Source organism: Musa acuminata, chromosome BXJ1-3 (assembly GCF_036884655.1).
Source record: "Musa acuminata AAA Group cultivar baxijiao chromosome BXJ1-3, Cavendish_Baxijiao_AAA, whole genome shotgun sequence".
NCBI classification, from domain to species: domain Eukaryota; kingdom Viridiplantae; phylum Streptophyta; class Magnoliopsida; order Zingiberales; family Musaceae; genus Musa; species Musa acuminata.
This window is the reverse complement of record NC_088329.1, coordinates 36,478,658-36,499,302: the sequence shown is the minus strand read 5'-3', so window position 1 is coordinate 36,499,302 and position 20,645 is coordinate 36,478,658. Positions and strand designations below refer to the sequence as shown.

At 42.3% G+C, this 20,645-nt stretch overlaps 2 protein-coding genes and 1 pseudogene across 2 annotated transcripts; 1 reads left to right on the top strand and 2 right to left on the bottom strand.

The window, feature by feature from the left end:
• The first annotated feature begins 27 nt into the window (after positions 1-27).
• On the top strand, positions 28-10,437 carry LOC135626922 (G-type lectin S-receptor-like serine/threonine-protein kinase LECRK2; annotated as a pseudogene).
• A 1,738-nt stretch (positions 10,438-12,175) lies between these two features.
• Positions 12,176-14,313, bottom strand: LOC103979629 (uncharacterized). Its single transcript, XM_009395798.3, has 3 exons — positions 13,798-14,313; positions 12,758-13,710; positions 12,176-12,483 (listed from the first exon to the last, which is right to left on the bottom strand). Exons 1-3 carry the CDS (start codon positions 13,811-13,813, stop codon positions 12,367-12,369), a joined length of 1,086 nt encoding a protein of 361 aa, XP_009394073.2. The 5' UTR covers positions 13,814-14,313; the 3' UTR covers positions 12,176-12,366.
• A 232-nt stretch (positions 14,314-14,545) lies between these two features.
• On the bottom strand, positions 14,546-20,431 carry LOC135626874 (calcium-dependent protein kinase 29-like). Its single transcript, XM_065132660.1, has 8 exons — positions 19,585-20,431; positions 18,722-18,845; positions 18,477-18,626; positions 18,194-18,346; positions 17,258-17,373; positions 16,984-17,151; positions 16,262-16,486; positions 14,546-16,102 (listed from the first exon to the last, which is right to left on the bottom strand). The coding sequence occupies exons 1-8, from the start codon at positions 20,122-20,124 to the stop codon at positions 15,956-15,958; spliced, it is 1,623 nt and encodes a 540-aa protein (XP_064988732.1). The 5' UTR covers positions 20,125-20,431; the 3' UTR covers positions 14,546-15,955.
• Between the last annotated feature and the right edge of the window lie 214 nt (positions 20,432-20,645).

The window sequence follows — 20,645 nt, the reverse complement described above, 5'->3', positions numbered from 1 at the left end:
TGATTCCCGTCGGAAACCTCCGTCGTAGGGTTCGTCGAGTTCATCCCCAAATCGAGTCTCTCTCTCTCTCTCTCTCTCTCTCTCTCTCTCTCTCTCTCTCTGTTGTCTGATGCATCTTTCTGCTCTCCTTTCACCCGCGAATTTGGAGTCAAAACCAGTCGAACTGAACCATTGTCGTCTCCGTTGCAAATTGTGTTCAGGTATTGTGCCCTTTACTGCCTCGTGTTGCTGCGATCCGTGCTTCCTTCTTATGGTTTGTGAGTTGTTATTGTTGCTGCTGATTTATGTTGATATTTTGCTTGCTTTTGCTAATACTTATTGACCAACAATGGTTTCAGGGTATGACACGTTTCCTCTGCGGAGATAACAGTGTCATCTGATGTTACATTGTAGTGAACTCACATAAGACTGGTAATTTGCTAGTCATTTTGAATCATCCTACCTGATTTGATTTTACCTTATCACAAAAATGCCCAGAACACATGAATTATAGTGAACCATTTTCTGGAATTCAATTTGTTTGCCTATATTACTTCACTATGTGCTTTAAAATTGTGGTAATTGTTATATATATATATATATATATATATATATATATATATATATATATATATATATATATATATATATATATATATATATATATATATATATATATATATATGGTTTAGCGATGAATATTTTCTTATTATGATTGGGTAGAGCTTACAGTAGTGAGGGACATGATCCTCATATAATAGAGTTGACATTTAGTAGTGATTTCACAAGGACTAATTACATGATGTTTAGTAGAGTAATTTCACAATTTTTCTTCAATAGTAGGATGCATAAGGATGGATTGTTAAATTCATGCTAATTGGTGGGAGATACTAAGGATGTAATTGAATTAGATTTGAATTAGCTTGTTAAATCTTTGATCATTTATTGTACAGTTGTGACAAACTTTGGGCCGAAGATTTTAAAATCAAACTTGCTGTTTTGCATTCGAGTCAAGCTTTTGTGGACTTGTAGAAGACAAGCAGGTTCGTTCTTATGCAGCTTGATCATCTTATCTCAAGTTGAAATTGACATTGGGACTAAATCTACTCAAACTTGCACTTAACTTTTTTTTCAATTAAATTCTAGACCACAAGCTGGCATCAAATCTGTTCTCTTTATGATGAAAGTTGAATTTATGACCTGTTCTATTTGTAACTGCTTTTATCAATCATTAGTGTAGGTTTTAACATTCCAGGAAGCGACCCTATGTCATTATGATTTATGTGTAGGATTTATTGTGTTATATGATTAACTATTTTGACATATCACGGCAGAAAAACTACTTTGTTTTCTTTTTTGTTTTTGAATAAAATATGTTACATTTTTTTTTAATATCTAAAGCTTAAAACTACATGCATAATGTATTCTGAGTATGTCACAATAATGAGGCCAGATCAAGATTTATCAAATGATACTTCTATTAACAGCAGATGTAAAGAAGCTTGAGAAGTTCTGTGAGGTTCTCAACTTGCCTACTAATGTTCTCTCTTATGTTTGAAATTTTCTTCTTCGTTCTCTAGGACATCGCCCGGATTGTGTCATTCTCAAGTTGACAACATAAAAATTAGTGAGGTTCACGGCATCATCGGCAGATGAAAGATGTCAACCAGGTCCTGTGGAACCAGTCTTGCATCTCTCAGTTGCACCTCATGGAAGTCAAGAAGGTCACTAGCAAGACCTAGGAAAAAAAGGAGCAAAGCTAGTAATGATGTCATAGATCTTAAAACTTGCTGACGATTGCATTCTCCATTGCTAGTGACTGCAGATATTTCTTGGTGGAAGAAGACATGCAATTCCGTGAGTGTCAAGTTTGAGGTGTTCAAAATTTCTTGTCTCTCAAGCGAGTTATCTAACTGGTAGCAGTTCATTTTCAGCAATCAATTTTTGTTTAACAGCAATGATGGCAGTGGGTAACAAGCGACTCTTCCATGTCATTGCCGTGGTTGATACGGCGTTTGATGGTTTTCATGATGCAACACCAGTTTTACTTCTCTCTGGCAGATCAATGATTCGAGAACTTCAAAGAAGAAGACTTCAGGTTAGATTTTGGTTCAGAATGGGGGTGACCATTCTTTTAAAATAAATAATAATAATAAAGTTCAAGTTTATGAATATTTAAGTAATCTTAAGTATATTTACAGAATTGAGAGCCACACAACAATGGTGTGTTGTGCTATCATGTCATTTATGTTAAAAAAAGAAAACAAAAAGAAAAAAGTACCATAAGGCCTAGAAACTATAAAAGTACCATAAGTTAAACTTATTTATCTTCAATTTTAGGATTAGTTTGCCTATCTCATCCTGTTTTCACCTTACATATGTTCTGACTTTTAGTGTCGAATTTCTCCCTTGAATACATCTTCGTTGCCCCTCTAATGTGGTTGACACATCAGTATCAACAATTCCCAAAGAGTATGTTATAGACTTTGTATTTATGTGTATACTATTCCTTCAGTTTCACCAAGTCATGCATTGAAGTGAACTTGAATTATTTTAATATCTTATTGATTTGTGTAGTGACGTGTCGATTGTTGCTCCACATCCGACATACATCGAACCTGCACAGAGCTGAGACACTAAACAACATGGTCAAAGATTATTCCAGGAAGCAACATTTTAATGTCCTTCATATATCCAATCCATTAGCATTGCCTGTAATGCGCCTTGTTCGTCATGTTCCACAGTTGGTGGCGGCTGCTTCCATCCATGGTTCCCTTCTTCCTCCCAGTGCTACCATTTATGATCTTGGTCTCTCCTCCTCCTACTGTGAGTGCTCAGCCAAAACAGACCAACGTCAGTTTGGGCTCCTCCCTCGCCGCCTCCGATGGTGCTTCCTGGCCCTCCCCCTCCGGCCGCTTTGCTTTCGGGTTTTACCCCAAAGCACAAGGGTTGGCCGTCGGAGTCTGGCTCACCACCACACCTAACAGGACCGTGGTGTGGACAGCTAACCGGGACGATCCCCCCATCACGGACGGCTACCTCAGATTGACCTTCGATGGTCGGCTTCTCTGGAGTGCTCCCGGTGGGGTGGAGAAGGCCGTGTTACAAGGTTCCGAGCCGGCCGCCCTGGCGGCCATGATCGACACTGGGAACTTCGTCCTGTACAATTCCAATGGAGCGATCATTTGGTCTACTTTTGGTTCTCCCACAGACACGCTTCTACCAGGGCAGAGCCTGTTCCCGGATGGTCAGCTCTTCTCCAGCTTATCTGAAGCTGACAGGTCCACCGGGAAGTACCGGCTGCACAACCAAAACGATGCCAATCTCGTGTTGTACCCTGTCGACACATCCGACACCGCCGACGATGCCTACTGGGACACAGGCACCTTCCAGATTGGCTTCCTGCTCACGCTCAATCTTGACAGCACTGGTTTACTGTACTTGTCCGGCGACAACGGTAGCTATTCCAAAAACATTAGCCTGCCCAAGGCATCTTCTGGTTCGCCGAGTGGAACTCAGGTCTACTACCGGGCGATCGTCGATGTAGATGGAATTCTCCGGCTTTACTCTCACAGCTTCTCCAACAATGGCAGCTCGACGACAAGAGTCGAATGGGCAGCACTGCAGGATCGGTGTTTGGTGAGAGGTGTGTGCCCACTCAACAGCTTCTGCAGCCCGAACGCCGATGAAGAGCCTGTTTGCGTCTGTCCCCCTGGTTTCGACTTCGTCGATCCAACCCAAATCGCACTCGGTTGCGCACGGAATTCATCAGGAGATTGCAGCACGAGGAGCTCCGATGTTGGGGACGAAGGCTTGACCGTGGTAACAGTGAAGAACACGGCGTGGTCCAACAAGGCTTACTCCATTCTGTCGCCCATGACGAGCTTGAATGCGTGCAGGGCCGCATGCTTGAACGACTGCTTCTGCGAGGCGGCGTTGTTCACGGGTGATAAATGCTGTAAACAGACGCTTCCTTTGAGATATGGGAGGACCGGCAGCAATGACACGCTGCTCCTCAAGGTCGCAGCTGCAAGGAAGCAAGCAGTGGTTCACGAAAGGGAGAGTAAACTGCGTGGTTCACGAAAGGGAGAGTAAACTGCGTGTTGACGTCTTAGTCGTGGGTGTAGTTCTTGCTTGATGGGGATATAAACAGGAATAACCTTTGTATAGGAACAAATACTAGAAGACCAAAATACGCAGCGGAATAAAATGGAAACACAATCAAACAGAACACCAAGATATACGTGGAAAACCCCTTCAATGTGAAGGGTAAAAACCACGGGGCAAACTAGAGATAATCCACTATGAGAATAATGAATATACAAATCTCAATCTCTTGCCCAAAACCCAAGCAACAACCACAAGAGAATAACTGGGATACAATGATCACGTTACTGCCCACAATATCTAAAACCTCCCAAGTAATCACAGTAAGAGCCTACTGTAGATTTGATCTAACCTGAGATGAGAACACTGCTAGATGATTGTGAACAGTCTCTCTGCGTTGTCCTTGTCTTCTTCCCTTTCTTTCTCTTCCTCTTCTGCCTTGTTCTCATTCTTCTCTTTGGAATCTCGTCGCTACAAAGATCTGCCTCGTTGCTGCCTTTTTATAGCTTTAATCTGCCTCTAAAACGCAGCCACCACACCCCCCTAATCTTAATTAGGGTTAGGTTAAGAGGGGGTGTGAGCTGTGGGCTGATAAAGCCCACATGGGCTGAATATGGGCCATCAGCCCAACAACCTCCCCCTTCAGCCCATAAGGGAGGCTGTCCCATGACTCCTCAATGTGAAGCCATACCGACCAACTGTCGGCATATCTCCTGTCTTTCTTTTGTTAAGGTCTTCGTCAACATGTCTGCTCCGTTGTCATCTGTATGAATTTTCTGAAGCTGCAACTGCTTCTCTTCAAATACATTTCGAATCCAGTGGTATCTGACATCTATATGCTTTGACTTGGAATGAAACATTGGGTTCTTACACAAATGGATGGCACTCTGGCTGTCACAATGCATCACATAATTTTCCTGTTTCAGCCCCAATTCTTGTAAGAATTCTTTCATCCATAACATTTCTTTGCATACCTCTGTAGCAGCAATATATTCTGCTTCTGTGGTGGAGAGAGCAATACACCTTTGTAACCTGGATTGCCATGACACAGCTCCCCCTGCAAAAGTAAGTACATAACCTGAAGTAGACTTCCTCGTATCTATATCTCTTGCCATATCTGCATCTGTGTAACCTGTTAACGCAGGTGGTCCACCTCCAAAGCTTAAACAAACCTTAGAGCTCCCTCTGAGATATCTAAAAATCCACTTCACTGCTGCCCAGTGCTCTTTGCCTGGATTTGCAAGAAATCTGCTAGTAACACCCACTGCATATGCGATGTCCGGCCTCGTACATACCATTGCATACATTAAACTTCCAACTGCTGAAGCATAAGGAACCTTTTGCATTTTCTCCTTCTCCTCATCACTTGACGGACTCTGTTCTGAGCACAACTTGAAGTGACCTGCAAGAGGAGAACCAACTGGCTTAGCATTGCTCATACTAAATCTTTCCAATACCTTCTCGATGTATTTCTCCTGTGACAACCAAATCTTCTTGTTTTTCCTGTCACGAGAAATCTGCATGCCTAGTATTTGCTTTGCTGGCCCCATGTCCTTCATTGCAAAAGACTCACTCAGTTCCTTCTTCAACCTGTCAATTTTAGACATATCTTTTCCAAGAATAAGTATGTCATCAACATAAAGTAAGAGAATAATAAAATTCTCACCAAACCATTTGATGTACACACAATGATCTGAAGCCGTTCTTTTGTATCCATTTTCTGTCATAAATGAATCAAACTTTCTGTACCACTGTCTTGGAGCTTGCTTTAGCCCATACAAGCTCTTCTTCAACTTGCAGACAAAATTATCTTTACCTTTGACTTTGAAGCCTTCTGGTTGCTCCATATAAATTTCCTCCTCCAAATCACAATGAAGGAAAGCTGTCTTCACATCTAACTGCTCAACCTCCAAGTCCTGGCTAGCAGCAATACCAAGAGCAACACGAATAGAAGACATTTTAACAACAGGAGAAAATATCTCTTCAAAGTCAATACCTTTCTTTTGACCAAAGCCTTTCACAACCAATCTAGCTTTGTACTTTGGTTGAGAACAATATTCTTGAGTCTTCAACCTAAAAACCCACTTGTTCTTCAAGGCCTTCATTCCATTTGGTAGCAGCACCAAATCATAAGTGTGGTTCTTCTGAAGAGCATCCATCTCTTCCTGCATAGCAACTAACCACTTCTCTTTCTGCTCACTCTCAACTGCTTCCTGGTAACTCTCTGGTTCACCTGCATCAGTAAGCATCACATACTCATCTGTAGAGTATCTTCTGGAAGGTTGACGTTGTCTAGAAGATCTTCTCAATTGAGGTTCTGCGGGAACTTGCTCTCCTACTTCTTCTTGCTCAACATGTCCTGCAGGTAAATCAATATCAGGCTCTACACTATTTTCCCGCACATCTCCCCCATCACCCTGATATACTGGAGGAATAACTGGGTCACAATCTGCTAATCCTTCTACAGAAGTCTTGGCTGGTGCCTTCTTCTTCAAATCCTCAAAGGTTTGATCCTCAAAGAAGACCACATCTCTACTCCTGAACACCTTCTGCTTTTCTGGATCCAAAAGCCTGTAACCAAACTGATCATGTGAGTAACCAAGAAAAATACGTTCTTTAGACTTACCATCTAGCTTGGACCTCTAATTATCTGGAACATGTGCAAATGCACGACAACCAAACACTCTCAAATGCCTGTAGGAAACATTTTTCCCTGACCATACATGCTCTGCAACATCACCATCTAGGGCTGTACATGGTGATAAGTTGATCACATCAACTGCAGTCCTCAAAGCCTCATCCCAAAACCTTTTGGGTAGCTTGGCCTGTGAAAGCATACATCTGATCTTTTCCATGATGGTGCGGTTCATCCTCTCTGCAATTGCATTATGCTGAGGTGTACCAGGAACTGTCATCTCATGTTGGATCTCATGCGACCTGCAATAGTCATTAAACAATCCCATATACTCACCACTATTATCTGATCTTATGCATTTCAATTTCCTTTCTGTCTCCCTTTCAACCCTGGCATGAAACTCTTTGAAGACATTAATAACCTGATCTTTGGTCTTCAAAGCATAAGCCCAAACTTTCCTGGAAAAATCATCTATAAAAGTGACAAAATAAAGTGCACCACTTATACCAAGAACATCAACAGATCCACCAGGAGTTTTTGTCCTCAAAGGACCACATACATCTGTATAAACACGGTCTAAGGCATGCATTTTTCTAGACAAAGCAGCACTAGCAAATGAAACTCTATGTTGTTTACCAGCCAAACAATCAATACAAGGGTTCAGATGTATACCTCTGAGATCTGGTAATACCTCTCTCTTGGAAAGAGCTTGCAGCCCCTTCTCGCTCATGTGTCCCAATTGCCTATGCCACAACTCCATACTGAAGTCTTTCTCTGTAGCATTTAACTGCTCACCATAAGCTTTAGCCTGCAACCTGTACAAAGTATGACATTTCTTTCCATTAGCTATAACAAGAGAACCCTTACTGAGCTTCCATTGCCTTTTGTGAAATCTGCTTTCATACTCTTCATCATCTAGTCTTCCAACTGAAATTAAATTTAGCCTCAAGTCAACCACATGCCTCACATCCTTAAGTACCAACTTACAGCCAAGGTTGGTCTTTAAATGGATATCACCCATGCCAATGATGTCTGCTGTGCCATAGTTGCCCATCTTGACAACACCAAAGTTTCCAGACCTGTATGTAGCAAAAAACTCCCTCCGTAGTGTAGCATGATAAGAAGCACCTGTGTCAATCACCCACTCAAGATCCTGACACACACAAGAAAAAATATCATCAGAAGGAGACAAAATCAAATAATCACCACCTTGCACTGTAGCTGTAGTATTATCCTTTGACTCTGTAGACTCTACTTCTTTTCCCTTTTTCTTGTTCTTCTTAGGTTGCTTACATTGGTTCTTGTAATGTCCTTTCTCACCACAGTTATAGCAAACAATATCTTTTCTTGATCTTGACTTGCTCCTACCCATACGTGAACTGCTTCTAGACTTTGACCTTCCTCTGTTCTCTGAGATAAGTGCCTATGAATCATTCTGAGATGTTGCCGAACTCTTTCTTCTCAACTCCTCATTCAACAAACTGCTTGTTACTTGACTCATAGTGACAATATCATCTGGCGCAAAATTACTAAGGGAAACCACCAGTGTCTCCCAACTTTCTGGTAATGAACTGAGAAGTAACAATGCCTGCAACTCATCATCAAGAGACATTCTCATAGAGGATAACTGGTTAGTAATACTCTGCATTTCATTCAAATGCTCAGCAATAGAAGCACCCTCTCTATATTTTAGGTTCACAAGTTTTCTGATCAAAAAAGCTTTGTTGCCCGCTGTTTTTCTTTCATAGAGACTTTCCAATTTTTTCCAAAGAGAATATGCAGAAATTTCAGTAGAAACATGGTGAAATACACTATCATCAAGCCACTGTCTAATAAATCCAATTGTTTTTCGATCTAACCTCTTCCACTCATCATCTATCATAGTTGTAGGTTTTGCACTATCCCCTTGCAAAGGTCCATACAAATCTTTGCAATACAAGAGATCTTCCATTCTTGGTTTCCATATCATCCAATTATTTCCATTCAAACTAATCATGCGAGAAATATTACTGGCCTCCATGTTCAAATACAAAAATTAAATCACCAAAACCCCGCTCTGATACCAGTTGATGGGGATATAAACAGGAATAACCTTTGTATAGGAACAAATACTAGAAGACCAAAATGCGCAGCGGAATAAAATGGAAACACAATCAAACAGAACACCAAGATATACGTGGAAAACCCCTTCAATGTGAAGGGTAAAAACCACGGGGCAAACTAGAGATAATCCACTATGAGAATAATGAATATACAAATCTCAATCTCTTGCCCAAAACCCAAGCAACAACCACAAGAGAATAACTGGGATACAAGGATCACGTTACTGCCCACAATATCTAAAACCTCCCAAGTAATCACAGCAAGAGCCTACTGTAGATTTGATCTAACCTGAGATGAGAACACTGCTAGATGATTGTGAACAGTCTCTCTGCGTTGTCCTTGTCTTCTTCCCTTTCTTTCTCTTCCTCTTCTGCCTTGTTCTCCTTCTTCTCTTTGGAATCTCGTCGCTACAAAGATCTGCCTCGTTGCTGCTTTTTTATAGCTTTAATCTGCCTCTAAAACGCAGCCACCACACCCCCTAATCTTAATTAGGGTTAGGTTAAGAGGGGGTGTGAGCTGTGGGCTGATAAAGCCCACATGGGCTGAATATGGGCCATCAGCCCAACATTGCTGGCCTCTCAGTCATCGTCTTCGCCATATCTGGATATTGCTTCCTTGAACGTAAAAGGGTTGCAAGATACTTGAGAACTCCAGAGTCTGATAACTCTGGTTCTGATGATTACTGCACGCTGAAATCGTATTCTTACGGAGAGCTGGAGAGAGCCACAGACAACTTCAGGGAAGAGCTGGGCAGGGGAGCCTTTGGAACGGTGTTCAAGGGAACGGTTTCCGATGGAACAAGGGTGATTGCTGTGAAAAGATTGGAGAAGATGGTCGAGGAAGGAGAGAGGGAGTTCCAGAGAGAGGTCAGAGCCATTGGCAGAACATATCACAAGAACCTGGTGCGATTGCTCGGCTTCTGCAACCAAGGCTCGAGTCGACTGCTGGTGTACGAGTACATGAGCAACGGCTCGCTTGCGGATCTCCTCTTCAAGGCTGAAACCTGGCCGACATGGCGAGAAAGATGCAGGATCGCGTTGGACGTGGCCAGGGGACTGCACTATCTGCACGAGGAGCTGGAGAACCACATCATCCACTGCGACATCAAGCCTCAGAACATCCTCATGGACGCCACCGGGACCGCAAAGATCGCCGACTTCGGGCTGGCCAAGCTGCTGATGCCCGACCAAACAAGAACCTACACGGGCATCAGAGGAACCAGGGGGTACCTCGCGCCGGAATGGCACAAGAACGCGCCGATAACAGTGAAGGCCGACGTGTACAGCTACGGAGTTGTGCTCTTGGAGATCATATGCTGCAGGAGGAACATGGAACTGGAGGAGGACGGCCATGGCGAAACCCTTCTTGAACTTGCGTATGAATGCTTGGTGGATGATGAGTTCGGAAGGTTGAAGAAGGACGAAGCCATGGATGAGGCGGAGCTGGAGAGGATGGTCAGAGCTGGGCTTTGGTGCGTTCAGGAACAGCCCGTCTTCCGGCCTTCGATGAAGAACGTGATCATGATGATCGAAGGGCATATGAAAGCGCCTCTTCCTCCACCGCCGGCATCCTTTTCATCTTAATAGCGTGCCGGCATACACTCTACGTTACAACTTAAGAGACGAGTCTAATTGGAAATAAAAACACGATAATTAGCAATGTAATTATAATTTCATTGGCCACGTTGTGGAGAACTCGACGAGTTTATAGCTGGCCTCAACAACCGTCGCATCGCGTCGTAACGGTTTCTGCTTTCGGATATAGCATTGTGATGGGTCTATAAAAACCCTGTGAGCGCCCGCGTTTGTTGATTCCTGTCTGAAACCTCCGTCTTGGGGTTCGTCGAGTTCATCCCCAAATCGAGTCTCCCTCTCTCTCTCTCTCTCTCGCCTGATGCAGCTCTCTGCTCTCCTTCCACTCGCGAATTTGGAGTCAAAACCAGTCGAACGGAACCATTGTCGTCTCTGTTGCAAATTGTGTTCAGGTATTGTGCCCTTTACTACCTCGTGTTGCTGCGATCCTTGCTTCCTTCTTACGGTTTATGAGTTGTTATTGTTGCTGCTGATATATGTTGATATTTTGCTTGCTTTTGTTAATTCTTATTAATCAACAATGGTTTCAGGGTATGACACGTTTCCTCTGCGGAGATAACAGTGTCATCTGATGTTACATTGTAGTGAACTCACATAAGACTGGTAATTTGCTTGTCATTTTGAATCGTCCTACCTGATTTGATTTTACCTTATCACACAAATGCCCAGAACAGATGAATTATAGTGAACCATTTTCTGGAATTCAATTTGTTTGCCTATATTACTTCACTATGTGCTTTAAAATTGTGGTAATTGTTATATATATATATATATATATATATATATATATATATATATGTATATATATGTTTTAGCAATGAATATTTCCTTATTATGATTGGGTAGAGCTTACAGTAGTGAGGGACATGATCCTCATATAATAGAGTTGACATTTAGTAGTGATTTCACAAGGACTAATTACATGATGTTTAGTAGAGTAATTTCACAATGTTTCTTCAATAGTAGGATCCATCGTAGTCTGGGGCATGATGCATAAGGATGGATTGTTAAATTCATGCTAATTGGTGGGAGATACTAAGGATGTAATTGAATTAGATTTGAATTAGCTTGTTAAATCTTTGATCATTTATTGTACAGTTGTGACAAACTTTGGGCCGAAGATTTTAAAATCAAACTTGCTGTTTTGCATTTGAGTCGATCTTATCTCAAGTTGAAATTGACATTGAGACTAAATCTACTCAAACTTGCACTTATTTTTCTTTCAATTAAATTCTAGACCAAAATCTGGCATCAAATCTGTTCTCTTTATGATGAAAGTTGAATTTATGAGATTTCAAGGTCATAAACAGATTCAGTTTTTAATAATGCATAAAACATGTTGTGTAATGCACAGTTACTTTGATTATAGGATTGATCTAAATCTTCATAAATATCATTGAAGAAGATAAAAAAGTTTTTGTTGAAAAAATAGTGAAAGAATTCTAGTAGTCTTTGAGTTGGTCTGTGGTGATACTCTTTGTGGGCTCAGATATAGAAGCACCCACCGTAGCTTCATAAATATTTAGGCCTCACCTGTAGTCAAATCTCTTATTCTTTAACTTTTTCTGTGATGTGTATTTTTCATTTCAGTGCTCATGAAATCAAATCAAGAAGACATTTTATCCTATTCTAAATAAAGAACATTTAGTGGATTACAGCAATTGCCTTTAAGATTCACTGATGTAGCTGTTGCTCATGTTTCCCTCAGAAAATATAAATGAACAATCTCGGTGTTCAAGGATGCTCAACAATGTCTCAATGTCGGTAGAAGATCAAGAAGTGATTTATTCATAAGAAGAGAAAAAGAAAGAAGAAAGAAAGAAAACTCTTGTGGATTGCCTTCCGAGCATCATCAAATCTACAAAAGAATAAAGATTGGAAATTGGATTATTCCCAAAGACAAAAGAAACCGAATCCTTTTGTTGTTCACAGGTGTAGACATCCCAGATTCTAGCTAGCAATGCTGAGATCACGTTCAAGTTTCTTCATCTTTGCTTCCTGCTCCTTGACTGCCATGGTAAGAGATCTCACATCCAATGCTTCAGATAGTTCTTTTTGACACTCTGACTGCAAAGATACGGACATTAGACCTGCCTCAGTTAATCTGTTAAAATTTATTTTTGATGATTAAATTGGTTCGTATCAGCAAAGAACAGATCGAATGATTGGCCAATTTATACTTCGTAGAACTTTCCAAACTAAAATGAAGTATAGATGTTATAGTTAAATGTTCTGCATGTGAGATTGAAGGACCAAAACAGACGGTAGTCATTTCTGTAGTGCAGGGATGCATGGATGTATGAGGTGGAAGAAGGCGAACAAGAACAGGAGACCAACCTACCTTTTCCAGGAGCTGCGCTCGCTGCTCCATCTCCTCCTCCGACGCCTCCTGCTTGTGGATCACCTGCAGAACGTAGAGCAGGTGGGAGTGGAGGAACTCCTCGCAGTGCTTCTCCAGCGTGCACTGCGGGAACGCGGACTGGCATCCGATCTGGTAGAAGGGGCAGTTCATCAGCTTCATGGGGCAGACGGTGATGCAGTGCCGGTCCATCTCCCGCCGCATGATGCTCTCCGGGCACTTCTGCTCGCAGGGGAGGATCTTGAAGGGGCACTCCGCGTCGTGCTTCTCCCGGTGGGCGGCGGAGAACTTGACGCGGCACCCATCGTTGGTGCACTCCGCGATCCGGAAGCCGCAGCTGTCTCTGTGCTCCGCCAACTGCTGCTCCGACTCGAACTTCATGGAGCAGTGGTAGGCGTTCTTGAAGTCGACGTTCCTGAGCAGCGTCTCGGCGATGACCTCCCGTCGGTCCATCGGCCAGAACGCGTTCGTCTCCATCTCCTGCACGAAGTCGTCGATCTTGTCCTCCCGGCTGTCGCTCAGGATCCACGCCGACACCCGGCTGAAGAAGTTCCGCTTCGAGCGGGCGAACTCGTCGACGATGTCGGACACGATGTCGGCAGGGTCGTCGGAGGCCTCCTCCGCCGGGTCTGCGTTGCCGTCGCCCTGCGCCATGGTCTCCGCCACGAACGTCTCGCTCCTCGGCGTGATGTAGTCCACCATCTCCTTCCTGATGAGGACCGCCACCGTGGCCGGCCCCCGGAAGAGGCCGGTGGTGTTGTCGACGCAGGCCCCGGCCAGCCCCGGGTTCAAGAGCTGCGCGATCTTGTGCACCGTCTCCTTGTCGCACTGGTCGCAGCTAAACGACAGCACGTCCTCCTTCACCGGCCCCGGATCCGGCAATGGCAGATCCATCGTGCCTTCTTGTCCGGCTCTCTGATTGCCATCCACTTCTTCTGAGACGCAACACAAATCTCAGCATTTCAATAACAAGTAAGTAATCGTGAACCGAAGCCAATTTCTAATACAGCAGCATTCATTACCTTCCTTCTCCATCATCGTCTTTAGCAGTCGTTAGCAACAGATCGGGGCGGGGTTAAAGGTTTTGGATGTGGGAAGAGATCAAGGGAAGCTTAAGAAGGGAGGAGGCGGGGGATGGTTGGCAGTCCGCGAAGGGAGGGAGGGAAGGGGAGGGAGATGAGGCCGTTGACTGTTGGGAACAGATCCTGTTTACGTGCTCTCCAAAATTGAGATCGTTACGACGGAGAGACGCGTTTCGCAGGCTGGCCGAGCCATGCAAGATTGGCATGGTTGACTTGGCAGACAAGTCAACCTGATCATCGCATCCTCATGAATAAATATGAGGTATGATGAAATGCGGGTGGAAGACATGATTTGGCGTATCGCAAAAGTATGTTGTCGGAGACATTCTACTGATATAAGCACACGTGGGTAGTTAGCAAGATTTTAATTAGCAATAACAAATTTCAATTATTCTTTGTAGATTTAGCAATTATATACGTTATAATTAGCAATTATATGCATTACAATTAGCAATAACGTATACACTATACTTAAACGAAGCATTTAGCTTAATTTTGTTCTTATTTATCATGGATCGTGCTATCAACAGTTAAAAAGTCTTTACCAGTGGCATCCCCAACAATTAGTGCTGTTACATTGGTACATAGCTCGGAGATAAATTCGGTCTTTGTAATAAATATTACACCAAATGATAGGTCTGTAGTAATTGAATGGAGTGGGATGAAGTAGTCGTACGGAGTTAGAGGACATAATCCAGACGTATGATATCTGATAGAAATAATAGAAGATAAGAACAAATATTGAATGAAGCTTTATTGAAGTAGAGAAACTTTAGCTTTAGATTGAATCTATTAACATGTTCCCTCTCCTAATTTGTATGAGGATTTCCCTAACAGAATAGAGGATTTTCCTCAACAGAATAGAGAAATTTCCTCATATAATTAGGAAAATCTTATCTTCTATCATGCCCCCGCAAGATGGTGCTCCTGACAAGGATACCAATCTTGGATCGATGCAAAGAATTGTTTACAAGCGAGAGGCTTCATGAGTAAGATAAGTGTAGATCGCTGCTGCTGTTGTTACGATTGCTGTTGCTGTGATGGCACAGGCGTTCCTTTCATTCTCCTTAAGTCTGTCGAATGTTGACAGATCAGCGAAGACTACCGCGGTGAGGAAGATGAGGATTGACCACGGAGCCTCTTAGGAATGCAACGACGTTGGTCGCTGGCCGAAGGATGAAGCTTCACTTTTCTCAGCGACGTTGGTCGCTGGCCGAAGGCAAGAGCGAAGCTTCGCTTTTCTCAACGACGTTGGTCGTGGTTGCGATTACGACGGCTGCGACGTTAGAGAAGAAATCTACAGCAATGTTGCAGTGATGCTACTACAGCAAAGGAGGAAACTGCAACAGAGGAGAAAGCTGTAGCAAAAGAGGAAGCTGTAGCAGAAGAGGAAGGAAAATAGCTACAACGAGGAAGAAAGGTGGGGCAGTGCTAATGAGCAGCACTAGAGATGCCGTAGCGGAAGGGAACGGACGTTGGCGTAGAGTGGCAACACCAATGATGAATTGACAGCGAGATAAGAGCTTGCTCTAGGCAAGCGGCTCTGATACCATGATAGAAATAATAGAAGATAAGAACAAATATTGAATGAAGCTTTATTGAAGTAGAGAAACTTTAGCTTTAGCTTGAATATATTAACATGTTCCCTCTCCTATTTATACAAATTAGGAGGGAGGATTTCCCTAACAGAATAGAGGATTTTCCTCAACAGAATAGAGAAATTTCCTCATATAGTTAGGAAAATCTTATCTTCTATCAATATCATCCAAAGTTGGTGTTGATCTCCTCATTTACACATACATGTCGAACAGATCTATAATTACAGAGATTTCTGACACTCATTGCAGCAGAATTTTATTTGATTTTGTTTTCAATTACAGATGAATGTGAGAAAGAAGATTCTTGTGGTCTCACGGTCGTACAGTTTCCGATAAGCCATCTCCATTAGAAATGAGTTAATTCACTAGGCTCAATCTATGAGGATACTGTAAGCATCCGAAGTGTGGTAATGGACAAAATGGGAAGAAGAAGAAGAAGAAGACAAAAGATTGGTCAGAGACTTGGCAAGTTCTACTTATCATGATCCATGCAGGTGACCTCATGTGTGTTCCTTCAAAGATCCATCTTTGAACATCTTGTGACTGAGGCTGTTGAACATTGCTCGCGAGTACTGTCGTGAGCCATTCCTCCAATCTGTTCCAGCCTTCATCATCATCTCAAATTCTTCATAGCTTATACGGCCATCCTGTGGAACAACCCATGCACAGAGTCCAGTAAGATCCAAAGTCTTTTTCTTATGGCAAGCTTTTCCAAAACAAATTATATATCTTTAATTCGAACTAAATGCCAAAAGGCGTATAGGAAGCGTAAAAGAAGGATCCCAAGATGAGGAAGTTGATACAACCTTGTCCTTGTCGATGTCTGAGATGATATCCAAGATCACTTGCTCACTCAGTTCAAGTCCTCCTATGGCTTCTCTCAGCTCATCAATCTCGATGTATCCGCTCTGGTTCTTGTCGAAATAGTTGAAGGCTTTCGGAAGGTGCTCCTCACTATCAATCCTTTTCAGGTGAACAGTGACAGTAACGAACTCCTCGCAATTCACTGTACCATTTCCATCAATATCTGCCTGTGATCAGAGGCAAAAAAAACATGATTTTGTGGGAAGAAGACGATCGCAAAGAGTTCAACTAAAAGACTTGCATGCAACAATTTGTGCACTACATAATTATCATGATCCAATTAGTTCCACATTGGGTACAAGCTAATGTTTATCAGCATATGATTACTCATGAGTACTCTTTTTTGCATATTTCTTAAGTAGAAGGTATTTGATCATTTCTTTGGTGCTTCTTACAGTCCTTTGAAAGCAATTTCCTCATCAAAGATGCTTCTGTGATTCCTAGAACCAGTGTTGAAGTTCATAAGCACAGGCAGAAACGGTAATGGCTTTACATGATGGTGGATAGTGAGTGATATCTCCTTATCTCAGGCATTTGGTACCCCTTATAGAAACAGGAAAAGCTACCAAATATGCTTACTCATCGAACATGCATGCAGTATAGGTAGTTCCATGTAAACAAACACAAAGATCTCAAGGAATCAAAAACCTTTAAGAGAACTTACTGCTTCCATCAACATCTGGACATCTAAATCTTGGATTCGGTAACCAATTAAGTCGAGGCCCTTCTTGAGTGCCTCCAATGTCAAGGTCCCATTCTGCTCAGTATCCATCGTGTGGAACATCTGCTTGATGGCAGCTATCTCTTCCACAGGCAGGTGTTCAGTGACCACCTTCAAAGTGTAATTGAAGTATAAATAAATAGAATCCTTTTCACAAAAAAAAATCAAAATTCTTCCAACCTGTTGTCCATCTGAGTGAAGGTATACACGAACTCACCAGCATGGCTTTCTTCTTAAACTTGTTCATGACTGAATACTGCTTAAGCCTTGATCTGACAGCTTCACCAAGTGGAATGTTGGGAACTGTACTAGTATTCTGCAGCCAAGGGTGTTCTTCATGAAGGTACAAAAGAAAAAACAAGGGAATTAGTTGATGGAAAAAGGGAATTAGCTGATGCCCCAGTGATTAGAAAATGACGATAAATGAGCAGATTCAGCAAACTAAACAGACTAATTGGATTTGGCTGTACTGATCTCCAACAAGAATGATCTAGATTAGCAAGAGAAAAATAAAACTGAACCCTTTTTCCACTTACATATGATAAATACTTGCTGATAGTTCATCGACCATTTAATTTTTAAACGATCTCTTCGGGATGTGCTATTTAGGTAATGAATGATGGTTTATATACTAAACAAAGTTTAGTCCACACGACTTCATGGTGTTTGTATGCAATATTGGCTCTCTTGATCAAAACATAATAAAGCATACAAATTGTCATTCTTAAAATATGTACTGCAGAATATCCACACAGGAGCACATAAAGCATTTACATCACTACGATTTCATGATGAATAATTCATGATGAACATATAATAACTTTGACAAGAAGCATAGACAAAACATCAAGGAGATTATGCATTTTTTGCGGGAAGTTAAAGAGGACACATATTGAGCAAGTTAGGTGCATAGGCCAGCTCTGAAGAGGACAAGCATCAAACATCCTCAGCTAGAAGTAATAGAACATATAGAGGTGAGTGACTTATTGCTAACAATTTGGATAATGATATCTAGCTTGTTATTCTGGTAAACAAAATTGAAAGAACTTCTCAGGTCAAGTACTTGGGAAAGATCTTCCAACCATAGACATGAGGCCTCTTATCAAGTCTATATCGTGCTCCAAAAGTGAAAGGATAGTAGATGGAGGCATACCAAGAACTTTCTGAGCCGTGAACCGAGTATGGGGATTGGGATCGAGCATGCATCTCACAAGATCCTTTGCATTCTCCGATATTTTAGGCCATGGCTCCCTTTCAAAATCAATAACTGATCTAATAATTGCCTTTGCAATTCCTTCATCAGTCTCTGAATGCATAAAAGGTAAAAAAAACAAAAAAAAAATCCTCATGAGCAACTCGTTCATCAAAAAGCAAACCAAAAGCTAATAAAGATTTTGTTGGAAAAACGTGCCTCCTTTGAAAAGAAGAACAGCTACCTGCCCAAAAGGGAGGGACTCCACAAAGTAATATGTAGAGAATAACTCCAGCACTCCATATGTCCACTTCTTGTCCATAGTATCTCTTCAAGATTTCTGGGGCCATGTAGTATGGACTTCCAACAATTTCACTGAAGATCTCACCTGAACCTATGAAAATGTAATCATTTGGCTGCTAAACAATCAGTATTACTATCATCTTTGTAAGTCCAAAAGGAAGAGCAGTCAAAATTTTATAGACCTACCAGGCTTGAAGTCTACAGAGAGGCCAAAGTCAATAACTTTCAGAGGAGAAGTTTCTGAAGAATCTGCAAAGAGGAAGTTCTCCGGCTTCAAGTCACGATGAATTACCCCATTCATATGGCAATGCTACAGAAACAATGATTATAAGCAATTTTGTTGTGGAAGCATAACAACAAAGTAGGAAACAGGCAAGAAAAATATCTGTTATGCATTTATTAGAAAAATGGGGATAAATGGAAGACATAATACATAAATTCTAGCTCTGTTAACATGCCAAGTTCTCCAAACACACCACACCATAAAACCTTGAGGTTGTTGTGCACCTTATTCATGTCATTTCTAATTGATCCTCTTCACATAATCAAAGTGAACATGTAATTGTCTACATTTTCCATATACATATATAATTCTAATTTTTCTCTATTTATCCTTCTGCATTCTTCTCCATCTTGTAGATTCACTTGGTTTCAATGGTTTCATGGCCTTTAAGAGTAGGAAGCTTGACGATACTGCAGATGGCATACTCTGTTCAGAGTTTTTAGACAGAGAGTACGGCTGAAAAGAACCACATTTCCTGTGGTAATCATGCATCATGATCACCATGTCATCAGATGCTGAGCGTGAACGAATAGGGCATCATCGATTTGATCCACATGATGACCTTAAAAGATGAATTGGGATTGTGGAAACCCTAATTTCGACCCATGTCATCAGATGCTGAGCGTGAACGAAGAGAACAGCATCTAATCCTGAAGGGATTTGATCCACAAGATGACCTTAAAAGACAAATTGGGATTACGGAAACCCTAATTTGTTTCTTGTTGTTCCGGACACGAATGTGGAATCAGAAGGGTATCGCATTTACCTGAACGACCTCCATGATGGTGCGCATGACGGTGGCCGCGGCGCGCTCGGTGTAGTGCCCTCTGGCCACGATCTGGTCGAAGAGCTCGCCGCCCTCGCAGATCTCCATGACGAGGTGCACGGCCTCGTGGTCCTCGAACACGTCCCGCAGCCGGACCACGTTGGGGTGCTCCGGCAGGCCGCGCATGATCTGCACCTCGCGCCGGACGTCCTCCACGTCGACGCTGCTCCGAAGCCTCTGCTTCGCGATAGACTTGCAGGCGAGCGCCTCCCCCGTGGCCGCGTCCGTGCAGCGCCGCGTCACACCGAACTCGCCGCGGCCGAGCTCCTCCCCCAGGTGGTACCGCCGGAGGAGGTCGCCGCGGGGCTTGGGCTCGTCGAGGACGGAGATCGGAGGGCGGGACTCGGAGGAGATGGACGAGCGGGTGTGGTAGACACCGTTTTTGTCATACTCGTAGATGGAGATGGCCGAGAGGCAACGGAGATCGCCGGACTTTTGGAAGGCTGCTTTGGATAATTGGGCGGAGCAGCAGTTCCCCATCTGCTGCCTCGCTCCACTCCTTCGGCTCCTCCTCCCTTCCCCTCTCTCTCTCTTGGAAGGGAGAGGGAGAGAGGGAGGAAGAAGAAGCACTTCTTCGTCTCCTCTATTGATGGCGGGAGCTTCCGTCGTTTTCTCGCGCTTCTCACTCTCCCGCGCTCCGTTAATTAGCTCAACGAACCATCGACATGACTGACGCGTTGACCACGTTGACTAAGCATTTTATACGTATACTTGTTTATTATACGCCATATATTCGTAATTATTATTATTGGTTAGACCATAAGTGAACTATTAAATCAATATCTTTGTTATAAAAAGATAAATAAATATTTATTTAAAAAGATTAAATTTAATTCTAGAATTTTTTTTATCGACAATTAAAATCTTTACTATTCAAACATTCTGACATCAAATATTTAAATATTTAAAATCTTTACTATTAAATCAAATATTTTTTTTATCAAAAATTAAATTTAAGGAGTTTCTAAATATTTAAATTGATATATAAGCTATTTATTTTT